The 23433-nt window shown below is 41.9% G+C and overlaps 2 protein-coding genes and 1 long non-coding RNA gene across 3 annotated transcripts in view; 2 read left to right on the top strand and 1 right to left on the bottom strand.

Moving 5' to 3' along the window:
• Window positions 1-23433, bottom strand: part of GOLGA5 (golgin A5) — a 496232-nt gene that overhangs the window by 294713 nt on the left and 178086 nt on the right. The window lies entirely within an intron of this gene.
• The window catches only part of ITPK1 (inositol-tetrakisphosphate 1-kinase), a 121715-nt gene that overhangs the window by 24536 nt on the left and 73746 nt on the right, over window positions 1-23433 (top strand). Inside the window, exon 2 of the mRNA XM_083618284.1 lies at window positions 9213-9237. Within this exon, the coding sequence (XP_083474410.1) occupies window positions 9213-9237 (25 nt within the window). The remainder of the gene's footprint in view (window positions 1-9212; window positions 9238-23433) is intronic.
• LOC310766708 lies at window positions 9253-14822 on the top strand. The gene is made up of 3 exons (XR_014550379.1): window positions 9253-9830; window positions 10371-10981; window positions 11259-14822. It is a non-coding gene; the product is annotated as an uncharacterized lncRNA (long non-coding RNA).

Genomic DNA, 23433 nt, shown 5'->3' with positions numbered 1-23433 from the left:
CTTGGGTTAAGTACTTAATTTGTTCCGGAGGTCTGTTCTTAACCTGAAACTGTTCTTAACCTGAAGCACCACTTTAGCTAATGGGGCCTCCTGTTGCCACTGTGCCGCCGCATGATTTCTGTTCTCATCCTGAAGCAAAGTTCTTAACCTGTGGTAATATTTCTGGGTTAGCGGAGGCTGTAACCTGAAGTGTATGTAACCTGAAGCATATGTAACCCGAGGTACCACTGTAGTAGCAGACATTCGTGGAAATTTAGCTTATTATACTGATATGTGATACAGTTGTTAGTGTGCTGGATTAAGACCTGGGAGACCAGGGTTCAAACTCCTACGCAGCCATGAAATTCACTGAGTGACCTTGGACCTGTCACTCACTCTCAGCCTAACCTACCTCAAAGGGTTGTTGTGGGGATTAAGTGGGGAGGAGCAGAACTATGCATGCCACCTTGAGCTTCTTGGAGGGAAAGTGGGATATAAATGCAAAAATAAAATATGAAAGCAACATGGGATGTGTCTTCTTCATTGGAGGTTTTTAAGCAGAGGTTGGATGGCCATCTGTCATGGATGCTTTAGTTGAGATTCCTGCATTGCTGAGGGTTGGACTATATCAGACATAGGCAAACTTGGCCCGCCAAATGTTTTGGGACTACAACTCCCATCATCCCTGTCTACTGGTCCTGTTAGCTAGGGATGATTGGAGTTGTAGTCCCAAAACATCTGGAGGGCCAAGTCTGCCAATGCCTGGACTATATGGTCCCTTCCAGTTCTACAGTTCTATGATTCTATAATTCGCGGAATGGGGAAAAACCAAGTGTGAATTGCAGCCAAATCACCTAACTGTGTGATGAATCTTAACTGAATGAAGAAATTGCCTTAGGTGGTTTGGCTGCTTCAGCCTATGGAGGCTAATCCTATATCACAGGATCAGCAGGGTTGATTTGTGAATTAAAATTTGCGCATTCTGAGTATGAAGCCAAAACATGAAGGAAAAGACTCAGTGCTGGATTGAGAAGGTGTAGACCCCCTTGGCCACATCCATTTTGGTAGTTTGGGCAATCCTCAATTGATGCCCTTCCAAAAGGAGCTCAGCTTCCTCAGCACCCACTGTGTAGCTCCTCACACAAGACTAGCTCCTTAGTCCTGCCCAAATTGATGAAGATTGGGTTTGTCTCTTTTATTCAGTAACAAGGGAGAGATCTTTCTCAGCAGTGGCACCCCAAATATGGAATGCCCTCCCTAAACCGTCTCATGTGATGCCTACAAAAACAACCCTGGGATGGCTCTGTTGACATGAGACTCTTGATCTGAGGGTCCAAGTTTGAGACCCACGTTGGGCAAAAGATTCCTGTATTGCAGGGGCTTGGACTAGATGACTCTTGTGGTCCCTTCCAACTCTATAATCCTATGATTCTGTAGCCTAGTGATCCTCCTGCAGTAGGAGAAAGAAGAACAAAGCTGGCAGATGGCAAGAGGCACAACTTGGAGCCTTCAATCTGCTCTTTTTATATAAGCACCTAAACTCCACTAAATAATCACAGGCTGTTGGACAGAACATTTTGTGGGTGGGGGGACAGGAACAGGGTCAGACCTTTAAGAAAATACACACATGGATAAGCCCTAAGGCACAGTAGGATTTTCTACATACTGTGTTTACTATATTTGGTTCACTTCAGGCAGTTGTACCTACAGTCCTCTGGGATGGAAGGTCAGGTTAGGTGGAAGTAAAAAAACATTGCATGGATGTCAAGAACCAGCCCTTAACACTGTTTATTGTTTGAGTAAGATTTGCAGTACATAGATGCTTGGGGAATTGCTATTCTTATTTGAAACTTTCTTGCAGACAAATTCATTTTGTTAAGACTTCTTGCAAGGTAAGTGTGTCTGGGTTGAGTCTCTAGAGACCTACGCAGGCACACATCAGCAGTTCCGGAAAGTGTCAAAGGGTATATAAAGAAGCTTGTTCAATTTCCCACCAAGGAAATTCATTCAGTTGCATGGCGCTAATCTGACCCGGGATCTTCCTTTTGACCGCAATCTGCAACATGGGACCTAGTTTTAATTTAATTCTCTCTCTCTCTCTCTCCCTCTCTCTCTCTCTCTCTCTCTCTCTCTCTGTGTGTGTGTGTGTGAGCCAGACAGACAGACTCTGTTTAAAGTTGTTTGTTCTCCCTAGGAAACCCCGGGGAATTGCATTTCTGTGTGTTTGGAATGGAGGGAATAGAGAAAGCCAACAACATAAATCTTAGAGTCTGCGCCAAACTGCAATTCCCAAGACTTCGAAGAGAAGCCGTAAAACTAGTGTAGAACTGGGACAAACCTGCTACCCCTAGCCTGTCTCCCCTTTTCTGTTTTTCAACATCTTCTTTTGAAAAGTCACATGTTTTGGGTCTTGGCTGCAACTTACTACAGTGGTACCTCGTGTTACGTACTTAATCCATTCTGGAGGTCTGTTCATAACAGGAAACCGCTTGTAACATGAGGCGCGCTTTCTCTAATGGCGCCTGCCGCACCGCCAGAGCGTGACTTCCACTTGCATCCCAGGGCAAAGGTTGCAACAAGGGACATCTACTTCCAGGTTAGTGGAGCACGTAACCCGCAGCATTCATAAGGGGGATGGTACGTAACACGAGGTACCACTGTATAGGAACTGACTAAACCATTTGGAAACGAATGGTATATTTCCTGTTGTTGTTCTGCACCTAAACAGAATCTTGTTGGGCGAGTTGCATTGTGTAGCTAAAATGAGCTTAGTTTAATGTAGCCGTCCCATAGACATCCGACCGGCAATTTTGGGGACAAAATGCTAGATTTAGATGGGCCTTTGGTCTGATCTGCTACTATTCTCTTCACGCTCTTGTGTGCGCAGCAGTTAGTGGGCATGTTTGGAGACCGCTGTGATGCCACTTAGAAGTCATTTCCTGTGTTTAGATTTAAAAGCAGTTTGCTGCGTTGGTGGGATGAAAAGTTAAAACCTGTAAAAGCAACTCCCATCCCCAAAGTGCTTGACAGAGGCAGTGTTCGAAGCAATGTTTTCAACTTATGCCCTGGTTCTCCTGTCCTTATCCTTCCATTTTTCTTTTAAAAAAATAGTTAATATTAGCATATGCAGATTTATTTATTTAGAAAATTAATATACAGTGCTGCTGAGCATTTTCGGCAAAAATGGCTATAAAAATCAAAAAGCAATAAAATACAAATAAAGATCAGAATGCAATAAATATGCTTAAAACCTATCAATTAAAACGATGCCTTTGGGTAAAGAAGATTTTAGGAAATATTTGAGGCATCCAACAATTTCATTTACCTACATAGCAATCCCTCTGTTGCTTAGTTTAGGATTAAGTGACCCTACATGTAGTTCACCTGTAATTTTCATGAAAAGTCTATTGGAATGAGATGAGCCAGAATCTATTTTTCTGAATCTAAATCAGTAATGCTTATTTAAGTTTGGTGGGTCCACCTACCCACCCCCAGAACTACATTGAGCAGCAGCAGACACAAGCTACTTCTACTGTAGAAGAGTTGGTTTCTTTTATACCGTGTATTTTGGGATAGCTTCTTACAGAGCAGTTTACAAAATTTAAATGCAATCCACACAGTACAAGATCAGTAAAACCAATACAATCACAAACTAACATTAAAATAGTATAGTTTTTAAAGTCTTATTGCCAGCACATCCAAATTAAAAATGAAGCTCCTGCTTCTTTTGTGTCCAGTGTAAACACAAAAGAAAAGCTTATGTTTCCTGTTCTATTGTCACCCAAGTTATAGAGGAACTGTTGATGTATTGCATTAACATTTCGGTTATATTACGTGCATCTTTATCTGTTTTAAGCAAGCCCTTCAACTGGCTGTTGAATGTGAAACTAACAAAATATCCAGTGAAGTATTGGCCAAATATATTTTTAGCAATATCCATTGAGGTTCAGGCAGACTTCCACTCATGCATTGGGACTTTTCTTTCCTCCCCTCTGCTTCAGAAGTTCCCCCAACCATCCAGAGCAAATTTTGGGGGCATGCAAGGGACTATGGAAGCCAGGAGTAGAAGATAACACACCACTTAGATGTCACCCAGACCTCTTGTTCCAACTGTTTGTTGCATTTCGATAATGTGCTTTTTGTTTTGTTTTCGGAAGTACACTATGCCTTTGTCGATCCTTCAGCATGTAAGAATATTGGGTATGCCCACCAGTGCCATTGCAGTTGTATATTCAATACCTTCAAGAGCACATGGGCTGTGCTTGTGTGTGGCTATAGTTAGCAGGTATATCTGTAGCAATGCTGTTATCTTCCTGTCTGGCGATGACTCTCATGACAAAAATGAGGTTACGCATGGACAGTTTACTGCTCCAGTTCTGTGTCCCAAGAATTCCAGCGCTGAAAGACATGGACAGTCATTCAGAGATTATTTCTTTCTCCGTCTCTGTGATTCACCTATAACAAGTTATTGTGGCGTTTCATTTTCAGGGAACAATCTCTGGTATGTAAGGAAGGGTGATAAGTGCTTTCTCAACAGCTGATTCCTAGCCAGCTGGGGCAGTGGCCCAGGCGTCTTACAACGTTAATCCCCAGTGTCAAGAATGGTGACTCAGCTCTTCCCGGTATGAACATTACAGGTCTATTTTACGATCCTGTCGCCTTGATTATAGTTGACTCCAGCCCACCAGCCCCATGCATGTCAGAAGCCTTTTAAAATTGAATGCTGAGGTTTTTGTAGCGTTTATTTTTAAAAAAAAACAAGGCCTTGTAACTTACGTAAGGGTTTCAACGGGGCAGCCCTTGTGCTGCTGACTCTATACTGTCAAAGCCCTCTAATCTAATCCAAAACAGGAAGACTGCAAGTAACATAAGTTCAAGAGGAAAAGGATTATAATGCCTCTGTACGTGAGAGGCCTGGTGCTCTATTGTGGCTTAGGAAATTCTGACCGAGTCAGGGTCAAACCATCTATCAATATCTTCTGAGGGAGATGCCTAGGAGAACTCCTGGGGCCTCTTCTCGTGCTGCTTTTTATATGCACGTGTCTCTTAAAAGCCCTACTCGGTGTTTTTGAATAAATCTAATGTGTTCTAAAGAAACTTTATTGATTTAAATCTTGCTGATAAAAAAAATATCTAGGAAAACACCAAGGGAGGCGGCATTGCACTGCACAAGACAACTGGCCCATCTGGACCAGTATTTATTGACACTGGCTGGCAGCAGCTTTCGGAAGCTTGCGGAAAAGTTCCTTTCCCCCACACCTAATTCTTTAGCCAGGGATGAAAACTGACGCCGCATGCAAGGGATGTTTTCTATCACTGAGTTATGGCCCCTGACACAGAGATCTGAAATTTGCCCTCCCCATAATTCCATTTCTCTCTCTGTATATTTTGACACACCTGTGACACAGTCCCCCCATAAGAAAGCAAGATCCATTCCTAGTTCCCTTCCTTCCTTCCTTCCTTCCCTCCTTCCTTCCTTCCTTCCTTCCTTCCTTCCTTTCCTCCCTCAACTTTTTGTCCTCACTACCTCACAAATTATAGAGCCTTCTCCTCAAAAGAGAGCCATTTCCCTGCTTGTCACACCACCCCAGTTTTCTTCTCATGTGCCTTTTTCTTCATGGGTGTCCAGAGGCATTTTTTCCAGGGTGTGTGTGGTGGGGGAGGGATGTGAAATAAAACAGTGTTGGGGAGAGTAAGCTAGTTACTCACAAAAATAAAAATAAAATAAATGCCTGCACATTTTGACTTATACTTCAGGTTCTACAAATGTTAGAAACGTGACTCTTTTTTTTTTTTTTTAAAGGAAAGGTGGGAATCTGGGGGTTATGGTTCATCGGGGGGGGGCAGCATTTGTCCCCATGGCCACCAATGCTTTCCTTGCACCTATTGGGGCAGCTCTCCCAAATCCATTCCCAGAGTTCTTCCAAGTTCTCTCTTGCTTTTTTTGTCCCTGTCTCGTTTAATTTATCTACATTCCCTCCCAATATTTTTCTAGAGGCGTTGTTTTTCTCTCCCCTGTCCCCCCCTTTAATCTTTGCCTCATTTCTGTTTCATTGCACTTATAAGATACCCCCTGACCTTCCCTCAGCCACTTACACCCCCTGTTTGGTTTGCATCTCAGTCTCTGAACAGCCCATAATATAAATAAAAGTGAATTTCCAAAAAAATGTAAGGAGGCAGTATCCTGCTTACACACGTGTGCCCTTCACGCTTGATGAGGTGTGTATGTGTTTAGTATTCAGGATAGGCATATACAAGAACAAACTAGTAAAATGAGAATCTGCCTTTAGGCTTGGAATATCTTGAATTCCTTTCCAACCCCCATGACAGCATATCTGGTAGTCATACGACAACCGCAACTACTGTCGTTTTCTGCTTAAGTCATTTTGTAGCCATAACATGCAGCGTACGGAACCATGTTTGTTCTGTGTGTCATGTTACACTTTTTTTGGAGGAAAATATGATTCTCCTGTTGACATTTGCTCTTCCCCAGTCGCTTCTGCATCCAGCGCGATGGCAGGGCATGTTAACATTATGCACGGTTCTGCTTTCTGAGAATGTGGAGTCAAAGCTTTCATATTCCCTCTTGAGTCACGAGGGGGAAGGAGGCAGGGTTAGAAACTCAGATATATAGGTTAATGGCTCCTTAAACCGAGATTAGGGCTGCCACAACGGTATGTCTAGGTGCCATTCCCCGCCCAGTGGAGATGATGATGATGATGAATTTCATTTCTATATATTCTAAAGAAAAAACCTCAGAGTGGTTTGCAACACATTAAAACATCAAATAAAACAATCCAGAATAAAACAAATTCAAGCTTCAAGCAAAATATTTCAGATCCTCCTCTAGGTGACATTTTGCTTTCCCCATATTTATTCAGTGTCGGGCTAGGACCTGAGAGATCAGGGTTCAAATCCCCACTCAGTCATGAAGCTCACTGGATGATCTTGGGCCTCTTAACCCACCTCACAGGGTTGTTGTAGGAATTAGCTGTGGGGGGTGGGTGAACCATGTACTCATTGGAGGAAAAGGTGGGATTTAGATGCAATAAATAAGCTCTTCTATTTACTAGCTTAAGAAAGCTGGAGGGGCCAGCCAGATGGAGATGTCAGTCGCCAGCCTGGCATCCAGAAATCTCCATGTGGTCGCAATTGGACCCATGCCAGTAGCGAAATGCACCTGGCGCCTGGCTAATTTCTAACACTTGAAGGGGAGGAGATCATGACTGAAAGACAAGACAGAGATATGACTGCCCCAGAGCTGTAAATCAGGGGTAGGGAACGTGTAGCCTTCCAGATATTGGATTCCAACTTCCATTTCCCCTGTTGCCCATGTAGACTGGAATTGGTGAGAGTTGGGGCCCAAGAACAAATTCAACAGCAGATTTTTCTTTTAACAAAGAAAGCCGATTAGTTTTTTTTATTTTTTGGCCTCCTTTGGTTTTCAAAGGTGAAATTTGTGCATTTCAATTAGAAGAAGGCTACATCAGAACTATAAAGCATCTGTGAATAATTTAGAAACCAAATCAAAATAGTTGTCCTTCACAGTGATCACATTTTCTTACTGTTTGGTGTAAGAAATTACTGGACGTAAGCAGCCAAGAATGCGCCTGCCTTTTTCATTTGAACTTTGATTTTTTATTTTGCACTGGAATATGCACTAGTAAATCAGTGATCACATTTTGTTAATTGGCACTATAAAGAACTTTCAAAAACACCTTAAGTGTATCGACCATCAGTTTGTTGCTATTTGCTCCATTTGAAAGCATAATAAAAATATGTGATGGGGGTGGTTAGGGACATGTGTCACTCTTCAAAAATGACTTCATGGTTGGTGATTTCTACCCTCATCTTGTTGCCAGCTTGCTTATTATAAACATCTAATAGCCTGACATGCTTCAGATAATATAGAAATAAGAATAATGTATACCACGGTTGCATGTTTATACTGATTGATTGATTTGATAGCAAATACTGGGTGATATTCAGCTATGTTTTAGTCAGAGTGGAACCCTTGAAATGAATGGAAATGAATGCTCATTAATTCCAGTGTGTTTGATAAAACCTAGCAGAATACCTCTCACTGTCTTTCAGTATTGAGATTTGCAGTTATTATTTTATAGATTTCTAGTATGTATTTTAATGATTAGTTCTCATCCTAAGAAGCCAATGTTAAGATTCCAATATTTGAAATAGCGGCAAAAACAATTAACAACAATAAAGTAATCTAGAATAAAATGGTTCTTTAAAATGACAGTCATAAAACCATCTGAATGTAGACTAAAATAATAATAAAAAATATTTGGATCTTTACTAAAGGACAGTCTGATGGAGGGGGTATGAATTTTCTTGGAGATTGCATCAGACCTTTCAATGATGGTGATAAATAATTTATTATTTATACCCGGCGCATCTAGCTAATAGATTAAAACATCAGTCATTAAAAACTTCCCTAAAGAGGGCTGCTTTCAGATGTCTTCTAAACGTCAGATAGTTGTTTATCTCTTTGACATCTGATGGGAGGGCATTCCACAGGGCGAGTGCCACTACCGAGAAGGCCCTCTGCCTGGTTCCCTGTAACTTGGCTTCTCGCAGTGAGGGAACTGCCAGAAGGCCCTTGGCGCTGAATCTCAGTGTCCGGGCTAAACGATGGCGGTGGAGACGCTCCTTCAGGTATACAGTGGTACCTTGGGTTAAGTACTTAATTCTTTCCAGAGGTCCGTTCTTAACCTGAAACTGTTCTTAACTGGAAGCACCACTTTAGCTAATGGGGCCTCCCGCTGCCGCCGCGCCGCTGGAACACGATTTCTGTTCTCATCCTGAAGCAAAGTTCTTAACCCGAGGTACTATTTCTGGGTTAGTTACAGAGTCTGTAATCTGAAGCGTATGTAACCTGAAGCGTATGTAACCTGAGGTACCACTGTGCTGGGCCAAGGCCGTTTAGGGCTTTAAAACTGGCCATAGGATGTCCTCTTTCTTCTGAACTTGGAGTAGAAACATTCAAGTCTGCAAAAGTTCCATTCACTGCGTTGGCCATGCTCATAAAAATCTGCCGTTCATGTCTAGAAAGTTTAGAATGACATTATTGTCCTGCATCTGTATGTAATGTCAGGTCGTAGACAGTTCAGTTTTCCCCAGCCTGGAATATGCTGTTTCTTTAAAAAGAAACTAAGGCAGTAACTGAATTTAATTTCTTAATAAATAACTGTATTTTTCTACCTTTTCTTTTTCAGGAAAAGAGGGATAGAAGTTATACAGGTGAGTACAATTGTTTTCCCGCCCCCCAATTCTTTAAAGGGGTTTCCTTTCTAAATCTCTTTATCTATATTTGGTATCACTGCCTTTCAAGTTTTCCTTGCTTTGCGGTGGCGGACTTGTACTTCTAATGCTGGATCGCAGATAGGTTTCATTATGCCATAGTAATGCAATTATGGGGTGGAAGCAGGCATTGCAAAGCAACAACAACACATGGTTTCCAGAGCACACTGCATTGCTTTTAGCACTCAAATTATGAGAACAAACGTAGGAAGCACCTAGTGCAATTCTCAGTATTTCCTTCTGGCTCCACCTTTTTGTAGCCAAATCATGCCCTCCAGTAGCCTTTTAAAAAGAGGGTCTAGGGGGGTAGCCTCCCTCTGCCCCCCTGTAATCCAGGTAATATGGTTATTCCCCCTGTCCTGCCTTTCCCTTGTAATGTGGTGATGAAACACACAATGGGTTGTGTGTCTTATTACTACGTGTGATGGGGAGAAGAGGAGATATTAGGCAGAACATCGCAGGAGAAACCATCTGTTGTTGGCAGTGCCTTATCTACACCCAAAGGGTGATATTCATTGTTAGTCATACTCTGAGCATGTCAGCATCGCCCTTGAGCCAGTGCCACTAACTGGACTCAGACACTTCAGCCCCGACTGGGCTAGGCGAGCTGGGTAGCACTTCCAGAGACCACCTTCTGCACAGGAACAGGTCAAAGGTCTGTGGACTCACAGCTTAGTGTTGTGAGCACCGGATTCACTCCCACAAGAAGACAGTCGTCACACAGCAGAGTATAGCAGAGTGTAGCAGAGCATAAACGACTCGGAGAGCAGCTCTGTAGAATATCTTCTTTATTCTATCTACAACTATAATACAACTATATACAGAGCTAAATGAGGTCTAAGCATAAATGAATGCTGAACTGCACTGAGTGTCTGCAGCTGCTCTTAGCAGCAACCTTATCTAAACACACGATCTCTAACGCTCAGTCTCTCTCTCTCCGACACACTGACTGACTGACACTGATGTGGTGCTGGAGCGGAATAAGTAGAGAGAAGAAAACCGCCCCTCCTCTCTGGAGAATCACCAGACTCATCAGCAGATTCTTGGATATGGGAGGGGTGAAATCTCCTCAGAGCAAAGGCATCGAAATCAGTGGATTTAAGGTGTTGGAGTCCATTGACTTCCATGAGTCTACTCTGAGTATGATTGATGTTGGAGATCACCCAAAGACTTAAGGGAAGGGAAAAACCCCCTATTATTAATGAATGCACAAAATGTGCCAGTGGAAAGAACAGAAAACGAAATACTCAACAATACGCTGTTATAAATGTCTTCAAGCATCTGGACTTGGCTAATGTCAGAAGGTCTACAGTGCTTTATAACCCGTTGCCCTGACTCAGTAGGAGTCACCCAGTGAAGTTTGCTTTAATTAAAAATTGTAATCCTTGGCTCCAGTCATCCATCTAATTCTTGGAGCTCAAAAATAGGGCAGCAGTGTCTCACTGAATGAAGAATCCAGATCCATGACTAATATTGATCAGCTGGAGATGGTGTACAATGGCTGGTGTCGATTCTTTTTCTTCTTCTGTGTTCCAGTGACATTAGTGCAAAGCAAAGGTTTTGCTGTAAAGGGATGGAGTATATTTTTTTCAGTGCCTCGTAGTAAAAAAAACTTCACTTATTGCTAGTGAATCCCGTTTGAAGATTATTATTCAGGAACAAAATTTTGTGCTTCAGAATAAGTGTAATACGATAAAGATAAGATAAATGAAAGAGGGTAAGGATTTGCTGATTTGATTATTTAAATGGGAATACAAGAAGGGGAGGTGCGAGGAAGTCAAAGAAACAAGCAAATGAGTTTTATGTTATGAAAAACAATTGTTTTTAATTTTTAATTTTTCTTGTTTTTCTGTATGTTTTACTTATCTTTTTATTTTTATTTTTATTATTATTATGTGTTTTTGTATATTTGTCTTTGTAAAATCTTAATAAATATTTCTTTAAAAAAAACACAGAATAAGCGTAATACAGTGGTACCTCAGGTTAAGAACTTAATTCGTTCCGGAGGTCCGTTCTTAACCTGAAACTGTTCTTAACCTGAGGTACCACTTTAGCTAATGGGGCCTCCCGCTGCCACTGCGCCTCCAGAGCACGATTTCTGTTCTCATCCTGAAGCAAAGTTCTTAACCCAAGGTACTACTTCCGGGTTAGTGGAGTCTGTAACCTGAAGCGTCTGTAACCCGAGGTACCACTGTAGTTACAAAAGCATAGGGAGGAGATCCTTACAGTTGCTTGCTGAACTGGAGATGCTACTTGGAGAAAATCACCAGAAGAAATGGCTAAAGCTTTTCTTGCTTTCAATTCAGAGGGGCTAGTTTTATGAGAATCTACCTACAGTGTGTTTTCATGGAAGAATATCCTTCCCACTCTGCAAACGGGGCCCTATGCACCTTGCCAGCTTCTTGGTGCTCAATCACTCAAAAGACATCTCAGGGTTAGTCTCAGGTGTGTCATACTGGAGCTTGATTTTCCTCTCTTCCCAAAATGGATAGCAAAACCTCAGATTATTATTGCATAAGGATAAATGAATTGCAACATTTCATGGCAGAACAATTTTGTGCGTTCAGAGAGGCGGTACTGGTGCCTTATCAATTGCAGATCACTGTTCCTCTTGAACAGGAATTTATGAAATCTCAAATCTAGGAGCAGAAGCGGCAAGTGCTTTTCCACCTTTCAGTTTGGATTGGCGTTTCTGTGTAAATGCACATACCAAGAGTACATTTTGAGGAGCTTGCTGAAAATGCTGAGAAATCAAAATAGGATGGATTCAAATTGAAACTTGCAACTCAGCTTGAAGTTGTAACAGGAATATATTAATAGATACTATTCTTAAAGATTTATCTGTTTTTATTTAACATGCTGTGCTTCCATCAGAAGTATGACCCTTTGCAACATATAGGAGTCAGAGTATTTGTCTATCTAAGCTCAAAATGCTCTGAACACAGATTGGCAGGTTCTCTGTAGAATTTCAGATGGGTGTTTTCCAGTCCTAGTAGAGATGGCAGGGGTTAAAAAGGGGACCTTTTGCATGTAAAGCAGCCCTTTCCCAAGCTGATGCCCTCTAGATAATGTCCAACTGCAGCTCCCACCAGCCCTCACCCGCATGGCCAACAGCTGGGATTATGGGAGTTTTATTCCAACAATATCCAGAGGGCACCAGTTTGGGGAAGGCTTATGTAAAGCATGTGTTCTACCCCTGAGCTATGACTTCTCCTCAAGGCAGCTTACGAAATTCATGTATTATAACTCAGGCAAACTAAAAACATCACAGAGGCATGCAAAAGTGCAGAGGATCAGTCTAAATAGCCTTCTCTGCTAATAAAGAAAAATTAACTGGCCAGTCCAAAGAGGGAGATTCTTATCAAGCAGGTGCTGTTAAGACAGCTCTTGCACATAAAAATAGTCTTGCTTTTGGTGATGAATTTGAACAACATTTTTGTTGTTGCCACAGTAGTAGTCTTAATTTGGGATTCCTTCCCTGCTAAATTAGCAGATGTGCCCTTTTAAATGGTGTTCCAGTTCTAGCTTGATCTAGATGTGTCAACTCTGTAATGCACGTCCTTCCGTCATAAGAACAGCCCTGCTTGGATCAGGCCAGAAGTCCATCTAAGTCCATCCATCCTGTTCTCTCTGGATGCCTATAGGATTCCGAACCTGACTACCAGAATGCTATCCCCAGTTGTTACTGGTATTCAAAGACACAAGGCCTCCAACAGTTGACACAAAACTTAGACATTGTGGCTAGTAGCCACTGATAGCCATTTCATCCATTAAATTGGTTTCAGCTTCTTCTAAAACCATCCAAATTAGAAGCCATGACTACTTCTTGTGGAAGCAAATTCCAGAGGTTAGCTACATGCTGGATGAAGAAGGGCTTTCTTTTGTCTTCCAACATTCAGCTTCATTGGATATCTTCTTTGTGAGCAGCCCCACCCCACCCTGCCATTGTGTGCAGCGTTGGCCAATGAAAGCTTTCCGTTATCTTTAAATGCAAAATAGGTTATAGTTCAGTCGCAGTCCATGAGACAGGAGAAAAAAACCTGGCCAACGCTCTGCAGTATTGAATATACTATGCCTGCTTGGCTTGTGCAAATATTTGTTCTCATGATACGGCACCGCTTCATAAATCTCTACTAAGCTTGTGACACAAAATTGCTGGTCACAATTGGAAGACGTCGTTTTTCTGCTGCGGAACCGTTCTGCATGCTGTGGGTGGAAATGCTGGAGGTTGCTGTACAGCACACCGGGAGGATTTAATTGGGTATTTTCACACCAGTTACTTCTGAAAATGGTCAACTCTTTAACTGTGGTTCATGTACCCTGTCACGTATCCTGGCTCTAGATTACAATATCCCGGTCTTAGTGAAGTGGTAGGGGCTGCATTTGTGTTAAGCAGTAGGCTTGCATTTGTTCCAGGATTATATCCTCCTGATCTATGCTTCGGAGAAGCCGGCGGTGGCGGCTGCTGACAACAACTACAGTTCCGTATGTCTGCAGTCCTCTATTCTGTGTAGCCTGCTAATACTGTGTGCAGGTTTACTTAGAAAAACTCCCTGTTTAAAAAACAACAACACTGAGGGTGTGATCTGCTTGTACTGGCATCGTACCACCCATATACGGAAGCGGTGGTGGCACCCAGATTGTGAAACACCCTCCTCGTAGATGCATGATTTGCACTGACACTACAATCCTTTCAGTGCCAGATTAAAACTTCTATTTGTGTGTGTTTGCCTGGACGTTTTTAAGCGTTGGTTATGCCGTCCAAGTGCCTGCTTCTGTTTCTTTATCTGTTTAGAAATGGTATAAATAGTTTAGTTATGCCCATTTCACATCGCTGTGCTATCCATGTAGGGGTGAATATCAGTTTATAAAAGTATTAGTTACAAATTTAAAATAAAAAAGATTAAAATAATGCTACATAGAGGATTGTTCCCCCCAAACCTTTGCATACACATCATCATCACCTTCATTGAATTGATATCTGAATCACCCTTCACAAATATGTCCCAAGGCGATTTATGGACATACTCCTAAAAACAGTGCTCCCAATTTACTGTTGCTGGGTTGTTGGTATTTTTTTTTAAAAAAACAACACAGTGAAAATCTTCATCCTTTTAAAACAGCTGGATTCACCAGAAAGCTTCGAAGAAGCGAGTTTATCTTTAGCCAAAGTCAAGATACCGATGAAAACAGTTTGCACTAATTGTTGCCAGGCAACGGTTATTTTTGTGAAATGTTGAGGGCTTTACTTTTGTGTGAAACATTAGTAGAATAAGCAAAGAACAGCAGAATATATCCAAGGAAAGGGAGCTTATAAAATACATATCGTATACATAGAGACTCGTCTGGAAGCCCTCCAAGCCAAGCACAGTTTGAAGGATGTTGGTGAACTGTCTCCCTAGGATCAGGGAAATGCTATTTACTTTTCTTTGCCTGTGTGCCAGTGGCTTACGAGAAAAAGGCACTTTTTTCTAGGATAGTTCAACTCTGGCTTCAGTGCCTAATGATGATGATGATGAAGATGATGTTAACAGCATTTATATTCTGCCCTTTAGCCGAAAAGGCTCTTAGAGTGACTTACAAAACTCCATTCTAAGACAGTCCCTGCAGGGCATACAAGGAAATAAGACTGGGAGGGAGGAGGAGAAAGCAAGCTCAGACACACATTTTAAAGTTACAACCATTGTCAGTGGTCATTCTTGGTGAGTTGTCCTTGAATAGAGAGCAGTCCTTCTCCAGAAACAACCTGCCATCGGATCCGAGAGGAGCTGGTGACCACATCCAGGTCAGGAGAACAGATAAGCTCCTGCCAGAGTCCTTCTCTCAGACAGCTGTCTCATTAACAGTTAGAATCCTCACAGGAGGGGGTTGATGAAATTAACTCTTCCTTTCATGCCATTGGCAAACATATTGGGGGTATCTAGGTGGCAACCATTTTGTGCCGGGGTTCCATTCCTGGCTCCCTGGCCTGACCCTGTTCTGCCCTTGGTGGCTGTGCGTCAGTTGGACACACACAAAATGGTCGCCACCTGTAGATGGTATACGTGCCCCAGAAAGCTTGACTTTAACAAATGAGGCTTCTCAACTTTGTGTAAGGTTGCTGCAACCATTTTTCACTCTCTTGTGCCACCTCTCATCCATCTTCCCAAAGACAAAAGCCCACAGGGTTGTGTTATATCCCACAACCTTCAGCATGAATGCTGTAGTGGCAGTTAACAAGAAGATGAAAAAGAATGCAAGCATGCCATAAATTGGCAGAAGGCAACAAATAAAATGCAACCAGTAACTCCTCATTTGCTTATTTATCAGAATTTGAGAACAGTTTCTCTAGGGGTATGTGGCAAATTATTGTGTGTGTGTTTTTGTGGTTTTTTTAAAGGGCTATCCCAGGAGCTTGGTGTGTTGTGGTTCTTTTGGACTCTAGAATGTGGTGGTCCCTCAGTCTGGATTCTCAATTTTGTTTTAAAATTTCTTAAAATAGCATTTTAGGATTGTGTGGATATACTGGAATGTGTGTGTGTTATCATCTTCAATCTAAGAAACAGAGTGGTAGCAAAACAAAATTTACTGTAGTTAGAAATTAAACTGCATAATAAAAATTAAGCAAAAGAGCAAAATTTTGGGGATGAAGTGTGCAAAATATCCTCATGTATATGGGTTGCAGAGTCTCATTTTCCTTGGTGCAGAATGAATTGCCTGGGAGCAGAATTTTACTTTTTAAAGACAGAATGCTTACAGCTCCTTCTCTCCCATAGTCTCTGTACAAGCAGAAGATGGTAAAATGGTCCTTGAATTTTTCAGATGTTGCTACAGCCACAAGGCATGGAAAGTAAAAAATGAAAATGATGCACACCGTTCTTTTCTTCATGCAAGTTCTCAGAAATTCCAAAGTGCGATCTGCCCTTCGCTGTAAACAGCACCGAAACATCTGGTCTGCAGTAGCTAAGGGGAACATGCAGATAGACCCAAAGACCTCATGCTTGAAAACAGGAATGCTGTCATTGGTTTTGCTTTTTAAGGAACAGATGCTTCTTTCTCCGATGTTTGACCCACCCTAAAAGTTCTCAGTAGCAAATAGATGAAGAAATAATAAAGGGTCAATGCCGTTGTGGTTGTAAAATGGGAAATCACCTTGGTGACTGACTGATCCAGGGGGCAATGCTGGACAGTTAAACTATCAATATTTTTCAGACAGTTCATTAGTTTGCATGTATGTGCTGCAAATTGAATGGTTCCAAATCGGTTAGAACTTAGTGGTACTGCTTGTGCAACCTGCTCCTGCTCTCCTCATCTTCCTCATCCCCAAGGCGGAAGTTATCACTGAGCTATGATAACTTTCAGTTCAAATGGATTCGTTCACCCCATACCGGAAATGCTTAGGCCATTCTTCTGGTATGCCAAAGAGTCATTATTTCAGTTGTTAGCAGAGACTCCCAGTTCTTGCCCCTCTCATTGACCAACACACTAATGCCAGACAAAAGGTAGTTATTTATAGTGGCTTTGAAAGAATCCGCTGAAGAATGGATAGAAAAGACATATTTGAGGGAAACTGATAGGATATAGGATCATATTATAGGGAAAACCAAAAAGAAGAATGTTGACTGGTTGTGCAAATAAAGGAAAGCTTTTAAGTCTTGTTGACAGAAGCATGGAGCCTTGTGGTTTAAATGCATGCAAAATAGTTTGCTGCTATAAAAACATTTTATAGAAAACTCTTAATGTACCCAGTAGGTGTTGCCTTGCAAGGGGAAGGGCCATCGCGCTACTAGAACCCAAATCTAATGAAACTGAATGTTGGAAGAGTTAGGACAGACCCTGCAAGATGTAATGATGATCACCAGCATGGATGGATTTGGATAAGACAGTGTGCTAGACATCTCCCCGGAGGCTGTATTGGTAGCAGCATCAAGATCAGTGTGACAAATTTGTCCTCAAAGTGCCTAGCCAACTTATTGCAGCAGGCCTTTGATGGTTACAGTGCCCCACAAAGTAAGGCAGGTAGTACCAGGTTTCCCACCACCCAAAAGAGCTCTGCTGGGTGGCTTCTTGAGGACACAGTGGAAACAGCAACATGGACCTTTTTTGCTGCAAGCATCACTATCTGATAGTTTTGGCTGTGCTTTTTAATGGCTGTTCGGTCAGCTTCACGGCGGAGTTTTGCACCACTTCCTCTCTAACTGTAGCCTGTCCTGCTTCCTTGCTAAAACTTTGGGTTGTGCAGAAGGAATGGTGTTAATTGGGAGTACCCGTAAAGAAAGACTTTAAGCATCCTCAGACAACATCACCCATGCCAGGTTTATCAAAGATGAGAAGTTGCTGCTAGAGCCTTCCGGACAATGCTGGTGCATAAGAAGTTTTTAAAAACTGTTTAGAATTTGAGTCAATCAAGCAAGCAGTGCGCCCTTGGTGTGCTCCATTTAAAGAACAGTACTGTAAAAGTTACATAAGGATGATAGCCCCGTGAACACTTCTGACCTCAGTATCTTCTGCATTGGTTCTCATTTGTGATCTCTGCAAAGAGGAGGGCTATAAAGTCAAGTGCTATTTATGAGGGGTTATGCTAAGGCTTTTCATTTTGAACATAGTAGGTTGTAAATGTTAATTTCCCTTGACTCCCGGTGGATTGAGGTTTCGGCGCCTTTGTTTATTGGAGCTCTCAAGGTTATGTACGGCCTTGTGTGCATGCGTTTCCAAATGGTGACATAGCAACCGGGTATGCTGCAATGATGGACAACATGGCAAGAGCAAGGGTGGATGATGAAAGCCTGACACTTAAAAAGAAACATCTCCATTTAGGTAACAGAAGTAAAAATTCACTTGAAGTAAAAGTAAAAGAAAAATGCTTGACTTGGGTTTTAAAAGTTGTGCATTTCGTATTCCTCAAATGTCATTGAAACATAACTTCTTATAGTCTGCTTATTATTTTCCCTGTCTCTTCACCACAATTTTTCAAGTTTTTCGCGCAGTGTGTAAACACTGGGCGATAGTAGCTGGAGCTGTATACAACCTCAAGGAGGCCTTGCTTTGATCATCAGGGTTTTAACTAAATCTAGCGTGACATACTAGGCAGAGATTGAGCCAAAGCAGATCGTTCAACAAGCCAGCTCTTATAGGAACCCATGGGGTGGGTTGATGAGTGTGTGTGTGAAGGATCCTTTGTTAATCGGTGTTTGTATGTTTTGTTTTGTTTTTAGATGAGCCTTACTAACATTACTAGGGACGTGGGTGCCGCTGTGGGTTAAACCACAGAGCCTAGCACTTGCCAATCAGAAGGTCGGCGGTTTGAATCCCCGTGACGGGGTGAGTTCCCGTTGCTCGGTCCCTGCTCCTGCCAACCTAGCAGTTCAAAAGCATGTTAAAGTGCAAGTAGATAAATAGGTACCGCTCCGGCGGGAAGGTAAACGGCGTTTCCGTGTGCTGCTCTGGTTTTGCCAGAAGCAGCTTAGTCATGCTGGCCACATGACCCGGAAGCTGTACGCCGGCTCCCTTGGCCAATAAAGCGAGATGAGCGCCGCAACCCCAGAGTTGGTCACGACTAGACCTAATGCTCAGGGGTCCCTTTACCTTTACCTTACTAATATTACTAAGGCAAAACATTTGGTCAAATGAAGGGTTGATCACCAGACATGTGGATAAGTAGGTTAGAAAAACCTGTTTCAAGCCACGATTTCCCTAATATCGAGTCCAGTAGGCTGCTCCTAGTGTTTGCATGAGTCGAAGTTCCACATGCATAACAGGACTTTCCCCCTTTTCTCCTAACCATTAGTTCGTTTGTATATGCACAGCATAGCATAGATGAACAAAAACATAATTCAGCCAAAATGAAACACTTTCTTTTGTTAGAAACCTATGGATTGCAAGTTTTAAGCAGTTCATTTAATCTCTCCTATTGAACGTGCTAAGCTTCGTTGGATTGTTCCCAAAGACTTTTGTTTACAATTAATAAAAAGTCTCCAAGGGCATGCTGATCTAGTTCTTCTCTTTGCTCCAGCACAACAATGTTTTCCAAAGAGGATCTAATAAAAAAGTGGTAAGATTTATTATAATAGATTTATTGTAAACAATTCCCTTTGCTTTCTTGATCTTAATCCTGATTGTCCACCTGTGGAAGCCATTTGGGGGCTCTGGCTACCATTTTCAGATAGAGATTAGCTTTGTTATGATTGCCCTGGTTTTTTTTGTTTTTGTTTTGGATAGAACATTAGATCATTTTAAAGGAGCCTGTATTTTGGCAGCCGTTGCTATGTTTTTTAATATCTATCTATCTATCCCCATTCTAGTGTATATATATCACTTGGGGCAGCTTACAGCATATCTAAATTAAAAACAACATAGAATATTACAAAAGACAGAGGGCAACAGGTAGAAAATTATTAAAGTCTTATAAAATAGAAGCCTGTTGGAATACAAAGCTATTAAATTGCTGGCAAAGGACAGTGAGAGAGGGTGCCAGCTGCATTTCACATGGCAAGGTTTTCCATAATCTGGGTGCAGCCACTGAGAAGATTCTCTCTCATTTTGTGTCGTAATAGTTGGGGGTCATTCCCCCCCCCAATTTTTATTATGGGTGGAAACCATGGTAACAAATTTTCCTGTTACCTCGTGATGATGAGCAGAAATAGTGCCACCATCCTTCCTGTTTGTGCACTTTGCTATAATGGATTGCAGTCTCACCCTGAGTGCTGTTTCTCATCCCTTGAAAATGCCAGAAGAACCAAAGCTAGGGAAACGTACCTGTCTGTCTGTCTGTCTGAAGTTGGCTTGAAGCTGGAAATAAGTGCTCCTTGATGTAGAGGCCACCTGGGCGTCCTGTGACGATGTTGGGTCCAGGAGTTCCCCCAAGTTATGGACTTGCTCATTCCAGGGGAGTGCAGCTCCTTCCAAAACAGACCATCCCGCTACCTCCCACAGATGAGAATTTGTGAGTCACTGAGGGGGGAGAGTGGAACCTCTGAAGTACAGTGTCTTGAACCCACACCTCCCTTAGCCACTCCAGAAAGATGTTGTTGTCAAGTGCATTGAAAGCAGCTGAAAAGTCAAGGAGAAAAAGCAAGGTTGCTTTCCTTCCAACAAATCAGTCAGGCTGACCAAGGCAGTTTCAGTGCCATAACTGAGCCTGAAGCTGGACTGAAATGGATCCAGACATACCTGAATCTGTGCTGCCACAACCCTCTCAAGCACCTTGCTTAGAAAGGGGTTATTTGCCACTGGGTGAGTTGTTTAATGTTCTGGGTCCCCTTTTAAGGAAGGGATGCACAATTACCTCCATTTGAGGAGATGGTTTCTCCTCCTCCAATAAAGCATCAAACACTTCCTGGACCCACCCAGTCAAACCTCTACGGTTAAGATGAGCAGAGAGCCAAGGAGCCAATTATGACATTTGCCATGTACTTCAGACTTGGCCATGTACTTCAGACTTCCCTTGTCTGCCTTCACTGTTGCAAGGTTTTGTATATAACCAGTAGTGTACGTCTATCAATGGTAGCAATTTTTCTGTGACGGATGATTGCTGGAGCTTTCAGGGCTGAAACCTGGGAGCTACCAGCTCTTACATTTCTTTGCTTCCATTAATGCAAATGTGAGGGTGACAATCTTTCTTTCAGAATACCTTGTCCACCGGGATAAATTCTTGCTCTGAGAGAACTGGACCACCCTGATAGAATTGCTAACTGACTTTGAAAGTCACAGTGCTGTGAGATGGGGCTTTAGTCAAGGCTCTTTTCTGACTTCTATTTGGGAACCATTCAGATGTGATTTAATATAGTTACATTAATTGGGTTTAAAGACGTCAAAGGTCCTAAACTTTAGAGGAGTGTGGTTTTGTAATCCAATCTTTTAGAAATGAGAAGAAGAATGGCTACTAAAGAGGTTTGCTAGATTAATGAAGATAGCATTTTGTGTTAATGGAATTGCCTCAGGCAGATGAACAGAGGCCAACAGTGAAATAAGGCACTTGGCTGTTTTGGCTGCTTACAGTTTGGAGGCTCATATTTTGAGCTATGCAAATAAGTGCTTTGACGTAAGTGCTATCTCAAACCATCAGATTATTCAGCTTCTGCATATTCATTGCTAAGTGATTTTCTAAAACCATGGAATTTTAGATTTAGCAAGATAGCATCTTCAAAATTTTGCCGTGACACCCAATTAACTACACTAAAAGATTTTCCAAGTCGATGAATTCAGGGTGATCAAATGTAACTTATTTAGTTCTACTTTGCAGATTTTGTGGAGTCCTGATTTTATTCTGTGTGTCTTTCCAAGGGGTCTGTACAGTACATCTTTCATGAAGCTGTGTGAGTGATTTTCTGTTGAAGTTTCATAGTCCTTGGTTGGATCTTCATCCTTTTTTGGATGATGCAGTGAGTTTTATTATAATTCTGACTTCAGTGACCCCTATAAACATGATGCAGAAGCCCACTTGGACTTACTTTGTTCTGAGAAGGAAGATAGTGGGAGAAAATGACAGCTGCTCTACATGGGCTTAAGAGAAATACTGTCAGGCTTAAGAGCAATACTATATATAAAGAGAATTTTAGTCAAACTACCATGGCTTTCTTGCTTCTTCTTCTTCTTCTTCTTCTTCTTCTTCTTCTTCTTCTTCTTCTTCTTCTTCTTCTTTTTGTAAAGAAAGAGCTTCGAGTAAAGCTTGGTCCTTTCCCCCCTCCTTTGTACCCACTGGGAAACTGAACAAACCTGGTGTACCCGGAACTGAATATGAAGAGTGTAGCTGAATGGGACACAGCTGCAAGTAGCCTGAGGAAGTACCATCCACCTTGGGCCTGCCCATAAAAAACAGGTTTAGAGTGAGAGACCAGGATGATATCTGCTGTTTCCAGGAACTCTTCTTATTGTGTGACTTTTGCGGGTGAGCTGAGTTTGTTTGGGCCCTGGGTGAGAACATAGTGGCTGAGAGGGAGGGTGTGTCAGAAGGAAAATGAATTGATATCATTTTATATATATTAGTAACTTTATATTATTGTAGCATTTTTATACGCAACTGTATTTTTTGTAACATTTTGTTTTAAGTTTTCTGTTGTGGCTTCAGTTTCCTTAGAGTTTTTAAAATCTATCAAGTGGTATAGAAATCAATCAACGACTGAACAAAATGTCAAAAGTTTACAGTTATTCAGTAAATGAGTTGCAAGAGGCTGAATGACCATCTAGCCTAGCTCCTAAATTGCTCCCTAATGTGCTGCAAGCAGAGAGATTTATTCCCCCCCCCCCGAGAAAATAGCTCCAGATTACTCAAAAGTGAGCTCAGCCAAACATAAGCTTCATCAATCTAAGGACAGGTTACCAGTGTCATGCACCTTGAATTATCATTGAATGGACGCCAGTTACTTTGTTAGTAATTTTTCAGTGAAATCCTGTGCCCCTGTTATTGGTACCTCAGCTTTGTAAATCCTAGAAAGTGCTGGTGACGGGGAATGGGGAACATGTGTGTTTGTGTCCAGATGTTGTTAGACTCCACCATTTGTTGGTGCTGATGGGAGGTGGAATCCAACAACAAATGGAGAGCCAAAGGTTCCCTGATATTATTATTCCATATTATGGAGTGGCCTTAATATGGAAGATGCTGATGGATTACCCTCTTCTAGGCTTAACTCTTCTTCTTTAGAATAGAATAGTTGTGTGGAAAGCATGCATTATAGAACTGATGTTGAAGCTGTTCATCCCTTGAGAATAAGCAGCAGTCATGGATACAGAGCAGGCTTTAAGCAGTCTTGATAAAAGGTTAATATAGAAACTTTTCCCAAGCTGGGGGGAATCAAGCAAGAGAGTGTGGGAAGACTGATGCTTCTTGATTTGTGTGGCTTGTAGAGATTGATCTCTTACAGCTGGGCCTATAACCTGTAGCTGTGCAACAGAAATAGCAAACATAACAATAGAAAACTTGCTGTCTAATTAATTGATGAGATGAGGTAAGTTGAGTCAACCATGAGGGAATGCAGGGGGAGGAAAAGGCGGCTGCTTGGTCGTGGAATGTGCCCATCTGATTTCTGCTTAATTGGAGTCACTTGCAGGAAGCAGCATGGCAACTGTAAGCTGTGAATATACTTAGCCAGCTGCAGTGATGATTTGATTGAAGGGTAAAGGTTTTTAATAAATTGCATAAATCAGCCTCTCTTGCTTAAT

Source organism: Podarcis filfolensis (assembly GCF_964270895.1).
Source record: "Podarcis filfolensis genome assembly, chromosome: 1".
Classification (NCBI taxonomy): Eukaryota; Metazoa; Chordata; class Lepidosauria; order Squamata; family Lacertidae; genus Podarcis; species Podarcis filfolensis.
Note: the sequence above shows the minus strand (reverse complement) of the source record. Positions and strands in the feature narration are given on the sequence as shown.